Below are 9,958 nucleotides of genomic sequence, written 5' to 3'. Positions count from 1 at the left end.
TCAAAAGGAGGCATCCGTTTAGAGAAGACAAAAAGAACTTCAAGAAGGGCAAAGTTGTGCATGAAAAAAAGATGTGCCGAAGTTTGATGGTACACTTGTTGAAGCCGAGCTACGTGCTCTCGTGCCGGCAGCGACGCCTAACCGGCCATCAATTTGAGGGATATGGTGTAACGCACAACCGGACTCACGAGGCGGCTTTAACGAAGCTCGAGTATTACAAGGACCTCGAACTTCCGCATAACATCGATGTGATGCACACCGTAAAGAATGTCGCGGAGTCCGTCTTTCACACATGCCCGAACATTCCCGGGAAGTCAAAGGATAATGTCAAGGCTAGAGTCGATATTGAGATCCTCTCGTGATAGGGAAAAATTACACATGAAGCGTCCTATTGGCCGTCAAAAGAATTGGTTCAAGCCGCATGCCAACTTCTGCCTTGATTCCATCCAAAAGAAGGAGGCATTCGCGTGGCTCAAATACGTCGTGATGTTCCCGGATGGTTATTGCTCGAATATGAGTAAGGGAGTTAATCTTTCGACGGGAAAAGTCACCGGGCTCAAGAGTCACGACTATCATATATGGATTCAGCGGCTCATGCCGGTGATGCTTCGAGGGTATATCCCCGAGAAAGTCCGGCGAGTGCTTGCGCAGGTTGAGCCATTTCTTCCGCACGCTCTGTGCTAAGCAGATATGTCCCGAGGTTATTGCAAAGCTACAACATACAGTGCCGGAGTTGCTATGCAATTTGGAGATGATATTTCCGCCAGGCTTCTTTACCCCGATGGCACATCTCATTGTGCACCTCGCCAACGAGGCACTCTTGGGTGGTCCGGTGCAGCTTCGTTGGCGCTCTGTATTGAGAGAGAGTTTAAGTATATTCGAAAGATAACTCGGAAACAAGGCCAAGATTGAAGCATGCATAGCTGAGGCAATATGCCTTCGGGAGATGGCAGATGCCGCGACAACGTACTATCCCGATGATGTTCCCACTCAGCATAACCCGGTCACTCGTTACAATGTCGACGTGCCCGAGAATGACCCCAAGCTAAAACTATTCCAATTCCCCGGTGGCAAGGCTGGTAAAGGAACAAAATATAAATTGGAGAACGAAGAGAAGGATTGTATAATGCTATATGTGCTTATGAACATGGAGGAAGTGATCCCATTCGTAAGGTAAAATGGTGAACAAATTACTTTGCAGCTAGTAACCTCGTCTCGGTCTAATGCTTATTTTCTCCTTTCAGCCGAATTCACGGATGAAATGTGGCCGTATGATGAATTGCCCGAAACCTCGGAGATGGACACTCTACCGAAAGACGGTGCTCCCGGAATTAATAAAAACTTTGTGACATGGTTCATGGAAAAGTAATTTCTAACCTTTCCTCTTACATTGCAACACGTGACTTGTCCCTCTTATTACACGTAACTAATGCACACAACAAATTTGAAATGTTCTTGTAGGGCCGTGAGAGAAACGTTGATATGATAGATGAGTTGAAATGTGTTTCCCAAGGTTGTAGCCGTGAGGTGACCAAGTATGAGAAGTATGATGTGAATGGGTTTCGCTTCCACACAGAGACGCACTAGAGGGGCCGGGCGAATCCCAAAACGATAAATACTGGGGTCTTCACCAAAGGAGCCAACAAGTTTGATTACTACGGAAGGTTACAAAGTGTATACGAGTTGACATTCAATCGTACGAACGTGCAACTCAATATCGTCGTGTTCAAGTGTCATTGGTTCGACCCAATAGGTGGACAGAGAAGTGATAAGTCCATTGGGTTAGTTGAAGTTAAGCCTTCAACCACCTATAGCGGAGCCGATGTCTTTATTGTGGCTCACCAAGCCAAGCAAGTTTATTATTTGCCCTACCCATGCCGTAAAGCGGAACTCAAGGGTTGGGAAGTCGTCTTCCGTGTATCGCCACATGGTAACCTACCGATTCCCTCTGAGGATGATTACAACAACATTGACCCCGTGACATACGAGGGGATTTTCTATCAAGAGGAACAGGACTTCGGGGAATATATTTTAGAACCGTTTGTTCAAGAGGACCTCGGGAACGATGCGTAAACTCGTGGTGAGTCAATGGTGGATCTAAAGGACATATCTATGCTCGAGAAGTTACTTGAGGCGAATGACAATTATGATGAGCCTCCACCCGTCGACCCTTCAACTTTGTACTCACAAGATAGTGATAGTGATAGTGGGCCGAGAGAAAGAGAAAGAGAAAGAGATGGAGTATGAGAGTGAGCATGAGAGCGATGATGGCTGGTGAGGGTCTTTTATTCTTAGTATTTATTATGTCAACATGCTTCTTAATTGCATTGTGCCTTTTATTCTTAGTATCTTCATTTTATTATGTCAACATGCTTCTTAATTGCATTGTGCCTTTTATTCTTAGTATCTTCATTTTATTATGTCAACATGCTTCTTAATTGCATTGTGCCTTTTATTCTTAGTATCTTCATTTTATTATGTCAACATGCTTCTTAATTGCATTGTGCCTTTTATTCTTAGTATCTTCATATAATATGTCTTTGTGCTTAACTCGTTTTATTCTTCTCAATGCAGTGTGACCGGACAATATGAGCAGCGGCAAGGCAGACTCCGAGAGCTTGCTTAAGACGCCGGCGCAGTGAAGAGGAATATTCCTAGACCCACTAGACGGAGTGATCGAGCCCCGGTGCAAAATCCGCGTTACGCCGATGGTACCGATGGAGGACGAGGTCGAGGAGGACGAGGTGGAGGTCGAGGACGAGGACGAGGAGGACGAGGTGGAGGACGAGGTGGCGGCGGGGTACACATGGACTTTGACGAGCCACCCTCCGCTTCCGGCGACGTGGCTCCCGAGTTGTACCTAGAGGGTCCGTCTAGTGGGGAGGTGGAGATGGAGACGGAGTCTACACACGAGTCGGACTCTAGGGCTGAGTTGGAGGTGATGGAGGATGGGGGTGCGCCGAAGCCCTTGAAGCTTCGTGGAGAAGCTAGAGTCCCCGATGCGAGGAAGGAGCCGAAGACCCATGATGACAAGGCCCTTATCATTCCTTCGAGCGATGAGTAAGTGTACTACTTCAGAAATTTCGAACATGTATTTTCATCTTGGGCATAATAAACAATTTGGCATGTGTACTAATGTGTGATTTATTTGCAAAGAATCGGACATGGGATGCCAAGCCCCCCGCATGCCTAACAGCTTGCTTGGGGCTCGATTAAGAAGTTCTGGCCCGGCAGATACACTCCCCTTAGCACGGTCCCCGGTGGCCCGACGAAGCTAGCCACTACTTGGGCGGACTATGAGGATGCCCCCGCCGTAGGCTTCGCGACAGCTCGCCGAGGCCGTGACCACCAAGTTCTGGGTAAGGCATATATTTCTCGAGCACCGTTCATAGTTGATGACCCTAATGTGCTAACTCATGACTTTCACAACTGATTTATGCATGATTGAAGTGCTTCTATCGTGTGGACCCGGAGCATGACACGCAGGCGCGTCTCACTTTGCGTGGCGCTTGCGAGAGGTTGACACCGCAGCAGTGGTACAACCAAAAGTTCACCAGCCGCTAGTGCCTTCCGGGCTAACAAGGGTAAGAGGGTCAAGAAGGAGTACTATGTTGGTAACGAGCCTACGGACGAATGGGCAATGACCATTGAGGAGTACATGTCGGTGAGTAAAATGTCAATGAGATTCTACATTGCCGCTAAGTTTTCATTGAATTATCTTGAGCTCGAGTATTGCGTTTTCAGGTTTGTCCCGAGTGGGCCGAGCAGCATAGGGAGGCATGGGAGGAGCTGATTAGGGCGAGGTGGCTCGTGCAGGACGAGGAGTTTGCAGCCGTGTCGAGGCGTAACATGGAGAACCGAGGCACCGGTGGCACACACTCGCGCGGGAAACCGCGACTACACCCGCTTCAAGGGGAAAAAGGTATGTATATACATGGAACGACCTTCATTCATTTCCCGCCATGTCTCATTTGTGGTACGCTTAACTTTTCTTTTCGCGATGCAGTGGCCGAGGCACCACCCGGGGTGGTGCTTCATGATGCCCGGATATATGACATGATGCGGACGAAGCGAAGCCCAATCCCGCATTGCCTCAGCCTACAGCACTACGGCAATGCCAAGGCCGCCAAGGAGGACTACCGCGACATGGTCAAGTCTCGTCACCCCGAGGTGGATGACCCCTTGAGCATTCCGGCTGACGAGGAGTCGTTGGTCCCGTCGGGGCACGGCGTCCGCATGGCCGTTTCCCTTGGATGAATAAGGCGGTCAAGCCTACCCACTCCACGAGCTACACGCGCCTCAAGCATACCCTCACCGCCGACAGCCCCCAGCCCTCGTCCACGGCCTGCTCGTCCACCCGCCTACGATGTAAGTTTCCTCATTTTCATCCTCTTTCCGGTTTTCCTTCCTACATGGCTAAGTGTTTACGAGATTCATTGTTTCTGAAATTGTAGCCTCGACTTCGAGGCGGCCTTCGAAGCCTGCAATGAAGCGTATCGCAGGCCGCTGCCCGATGGAATAGGCGTAATACGGCCTATATGACGTATATATCGAGTAAGTCTGAATTTTCCTTCTCGCGCAAGTAGATGACAAGTCTCGCTTGATGCTTTATTTCGCAAAGCCTAACTTGTAACCTATCTTGCAGGAAATGATGATCTCTATGTCTACTGGTACACCGCCACCGGGTCGAGTTACCGTGGCGGGGGACATGCCTATCATGCCATCGAGGGCAGCTTTCGCCGCGACTTACTACGGATCCACACCGGAGGTAAGTTCTTTGCCAAACCGGTAGTTACCACTTTCCTTTGCCTCGCAAGTTGCTAACATGTAGGGAACACGTAGGGAACGGGATGGTCCGGGAACCGTGCATCGCCGGGTGGGCGCGAGGTCACACCGGTTCATGAAGGTGGTCGGTCTCCCGGGCGTTCGCCGGTGCCTCTCCGTCGACTACTCCCGGGACTACTCCCGGTGCCTCTCCGTCGACTTCTCCTGGGCGTGCTACCGGTCCTTCTCCAGGTGGTTCTTCTGCAGCTTCTACCGGAGCGAAACCCCGGGCTCCTCGTTTCGCCAACGATGTGGGCGGACACACCCCGCCCGGGTCCTTCCTCCGCTAGTCGGCACCGGGCTTCTTGCTTGCCATCATTTGCTACCTACTACTATGTATTGGATGACATGGCACTCTCCTCTTGTATGCTACTACATGCACCATGTATGCTACTATGTGGATTTCATGCTATTTATGTGAATTATGGTGATTTTGGATGTATTTGTATGCTACTATGTGGATTTCATGCTATTTATGTGAATTATGGTGAATTTGGATGAATTTCGATGTATTTGGATGTATTGGACCTGCTGAACTGAATTTGGATGAATTGGAACCCAATTTAAATCGAAAAACCAAATGGTAGGGCATACGCCGAGGGCAATGCCGTCGGCATAGGGCCCCGGCATGACCATATGGTCGAGCCTATGCCGAGGGGTTGCCCTCGGCGTATGGCCTCACCTGGCAGCACCAGCGCGCGCCACGTGTCCCGCCCGTCGCCAGGAGGAGCTACTCTATGCCGAGGGCCTTGCCCTCGGCGTATGGCCTCACCTGGCAGCCGCGCCCGCGTGTGCCGCGTGTCCACTGCATGGCCATGCAGACGCCGAGGGCCCGGCCGTCGGCGTAGACGCCGAACGTGGCAGCCTCGCGTCCGGCCACGTCGCCCCACGGCCCCCGCATGGCGTGGATACGCCGAGGGGAAAGCCGTCGGCGTCCGGATCACCTCCGTTAACGGCGACGGCGCTCCGTGGCCGACGCCGACGGCAACGACGCCGAGGGTCTTCTTCCCCGTCGGCATAGAGCGAGGACGCCGACGGCTACTTCTACGCCGAGGGCAGGCCGGGCTACGCCGAGGGACCTGGACGCCGACGAGGTACGCCGAGGGCTGCCGTCGGCGTAGCCTACGCCGAGGGCCAGGCGTGGCTACGCCGAGGGCAGCCGGCCGTCGGCGTCTAAGTCGATTCCTGTAGTGGCGCTAGGGTTCATACAAGGAGTTTGGAAGTTAACACTTTTTACAGAATGCAAACAAGAGCATGAGATAACAGAGAGCAACATCCAGAACCAGAGACAACCATCCCAGAGATTAATCACTTGCATCATCATCATCTTCGGTTTCCATCTTGCTAGCGCCACCGTCACTACTTCGAACATCCAGCATTCGCAAGGAGAGGGGATGTCCAGTAGAAGAACGACTAGCATTTGCATCACCAGCAACAAGAGCAAGTGTAAGAAGAATGACAGCTCCGACGCGGATGGCATCATCATCCGTCTCATTGTGCAAACATGTCTAGTATTTTATGAAGACAGTAGAATAACTAATTAATTTAAAAGGAGTTTTTATTAGTTTGTTCTCAAAACAAGCTTTATTTCCGAGTTTCCAGATTGTCCAGCAAATGGCAGCACGCCCCGCAATCTGAGTGTTACGACTGGCAGAAAGAAATTGGAGGAACCACCAAAAAAAATGAGTGAAAGACCCAGGTCTTCAGGAAGCTCCAATAACTTGACCCAGATAGCTTCAAACAAATTTGTCAGCTGGGCAGTCAAAGAACAGATGATTATTGGATTCATTCTTATTGGAGAACAGACAGAGAGAATTTCTAGATAAATTGCGCCGCAACAAGTTATCTTTTGTTGCAATAGCATTATGTCAGATGAGCCACAACCAAACTTTGATTTCGAGAGGGATTGTACTCTTCCATAAATGTTTGAAAGTTTTGTCCAACCTACTGCCTCCTTTTGACCATTTCTAGGACTCATCGTTCATCAGTGAGTGCAGTTTGCATCAAGATCATAGCTAAATCACGTGTTATCCATCTCCTGAGAGTGAATCTTCAACCCAATATGCCTTTGCAACTGTGATTTTCTGTTCCACACTAATATTATAAATGTCAGGAAATCTATCTTTTAAAGGACATTGATCACACCAAGCATCACCCCAAAAGCTTGTTGATCTGCCATTTCCGACCTGCATCCTTCTCCCACGTAGATACAACTCCTTAACATGTAACATATTTGTTCAGAGTGGAGAATCTCCAGGTCTGCCCTTGGTATGGAACACACCCTCATTTCTAATGTATTTATTCCTCATAATATTCTGCCAAGGACCAGATCTATATTCTAGTTTCCACCATCACTTGCACATCAGGCTGATATTAAATTTAAACAGAAATTTTAGGCCTAAACCACCCTTTCTTTTTTGGATTTACAGATCCATTTGATAAAAGATAATCAAAAGTACACAACCCAACATATTAACATCAACAATCAAATTGAGACTGACAACGAAAAGTGCATTACATAAAGTGTGATTCTCTTACAAGATGATAAATCCGCACTATCATCCGTATAGTAGTTTATTGGGACCCTATTTTATTTATTCTGCTGCTCGACCTTATACTCATCGAGATTAGCAGAGACACTAACGACTTGACGCTTAGCTTGACTCGCGACCGCTACGTCCCAGTGGCCTCCACCGCTCGCTGTGGGTTTTTTAAACATAAGGCCTCAGGTTATAAATAAAGCCGTGACCATTTTCATGCATCGGACCAGGTGACTGGCACCTCGCCAATGTTGCTGTCGAGCCCAAGGGCATCCCACACGGCCTGAGAGGTGTCCACAATATTGTCCTTGCAGCCATGGTTGGAGTCGCACTCGTCCACCACTCGGGCCACCACGCTGCGCCCGTTTTGCTTGCTCGTGATGCGGATCGGCTTGTGGCATCGCCTCCCGCCGGCGTACCACCGTGTTGACAGCGCCACAATCAAGGTCTTGTCGCTATGGTACTTGCCGTCGCACTCTGACGGCCCTCCGCCGTCCTCGCCTTTCTGGAACCCATTCACTGTCATGATGCCAGGAGTGCCGCCGCCGCTGCCGCCGCCTGGCGACGGGCAGTGGCCGGGCTTCTTGTGCTTGTGCAGCAGGCCTGGCATGGAGCCATCATCCTCACCGCTGCATGGGTCCGGCTTACCGTGGTGCCGTGCCATGGCACAGGATGACACCTCCAGGAAGATCACGAGCGTGGCCACGACTGCGACGAGCTTGGCGTTCGCCATGTTGCTAAGCCTTGGACTTGACTCGCCGTGGGAGTGGGTACACTGGTACTGATCGAGTTGTAGTGCCTGGTTCTGGGAGTTCCTTTATATAGGCGAAGCTAGGTGGCTAGCTGCAAGCCAAGCTTGGAATATACCGTACTTACTTAGCCACATGTGCGGATGTGCCCTTGTGTGGCTCCTGGTCTCTTGCGTGGTTCCGTCAAAGGTTCCTAACTAATTATACTTCTTAGGTGAGTACGAGGAATTTTTCGCTGAGTAAGATACTCGCTCGACCGGTATGGTCGATACAGGCCTAATTAAAATTGTTGCGTTGAAACATGCATGTAAGACAACTGAATTTGAGTAGAGATGGGCTCTTTTGGATTACATGTTGTCGCCAATGTGTTACAGCGGTAATAACTGAAGAGAGAACAGGGCATGTCGCTCTTGCCAGAGAGATGGTATCAGTTTTTACCTCTCCAAGCAAGGAAGAATCCAAGATCCTAGCTGAGTAACCATGGAGCAGCAGATGTATTGTGGGTGGATACAATGTACTTCTTTCTCACTTCTACTCCGGTGCTCCCCCTGGCAAATGTTAGGCCGCGTCAAAAATAAGGACGGTTTAGATCTTCTCATATCCTTTCGTAAGCAGTGTTATGATCGTAAAATTTAAAAATCTGATATGTACGTACGACCTTCTAGAGCCCCGTATGGTCCGCGTTGTCTTGTACGTACAGTGTACTACTACGGTGATGTGCGTGTACAAAATAGGCAAGACATATAAAATGGTCGTGGACATCTTCACATACGTCGCCCCACCAGTTTGTCCCCAAATCAGAACGGAAATACCTTATCTATACATACTAGATTTAGATGTGCGTCTTGGCGCACGACCCCGTGAAATTCGTACCAATGTACATTTTGTATAACGGTGACACATATTTTATTGAGAATTATAAAAGATGCAGAATCAGCAAAACTACTAAGCACATAAATCCGATGCTATATCAATTGTTTCTTATACACAAGGACCATGCAAGCCTGAGGTCTTTGCTCAATGTACTGTGAAATGTTGGGTAGCTTGTACTGATCCATGCACGAAAACCTAGAAAAATAAAGAGATTCATTTGAAGGTATCTAAAATAACACTTGCTAAATAATAATAATAATAATAATAATAATAATAATAATAATAATAAAAGTTTGTTGTACATGGATAAATATGTAAAGGTTCTTGAAATGATTTAGTCACATACGATTCGAGAAAATGCTAGTGCTTATTTTGTGAGACTTTGCTCCAATAATGTAATAAAAAATTGTATGCGTCGATTGATGCAGAGGTTGAAAATTCCCCCATTTCGAAAAAAGAAACATTAGAAGACAAATCACCCAAGAGGAAGTGGTAAAACTGGAAAATAAAACTTACTGGTGGTCAGTTAAAACTTCACTTTCATCAGACCAACATAAATAATTTATGTTCACGGGAAACACCTTGAGGTAATCATTCTACTTTGATTACACCAAAACAATATATGAAATGATGTGTTCTTCTAGCTCCGCATGATAACCCTATTTAACCAATGCGGTGAGAACATATCCCTAAGTAAAAAAGGTACTTGGATCCACTATTGCAACAAATACATCTGAATAGAGAAGATTAAAACCAAGATCGAAGGATCGTACATGTTGAAACGCAGTAGAGAATTTGGGAAGATTGCCCCATACACCCTCTATGCTACATTCATTCAATATCTTTAGGAAAAATTGTCCCATGTACATCAAAATATAAGAAAACCAATGTCAATATTGTAGAAAAGCATAACAGATTTTGTTGGGTAAGCATGAAAGAAATCAGTTGGTGGCAATGGAATCACCTTACCTT

At 48.1% G+C, this 9,958-nt stretch overlaps 1 protein-coding gene across 1 annotated transcript; it reads right to left on the bottom strand.

Annotated features, from left to right (window-relative positions):
• Window positions 1-7,578: 7,578 nt before the first annotated feature.
• On the bottom strand, window positions 7,579-8,097 carry LOC124647182 (putative ripening-related protein 6). The gene has a single exon (XM_047187155.1). The coding sequence runs from the start codon at window positions 8,095-8,097 to the stop codon at window positions 7,579-7,581; it is 519 nt and encodes a 172-aa protein (XP_047043111.1).
• Window positions 8,098-9,958: the final 1,861 nt, after the last annotated feature.

This window comes from Lolium rigidum, chromosome 4 (assembly GCF_022539505.1).
Source record: "Lolium rigidum isolate FL_2022 chromosome 4, APGP_CSIRO_Lrig_0.1, whole genome shotgun sequence".
NCBI classification, from domain to species: Eukaryota; Viridiplantae; Streptophyta; class Magnoliopsida; order Poales; family Poaceae; genus Lolium; species Lolium rigidum.
The sequence above is the reverse complement of the archived record's forward strand: the minus strand, read 5'-3'. Positions and strand labels throughout refer to the sequence as shown.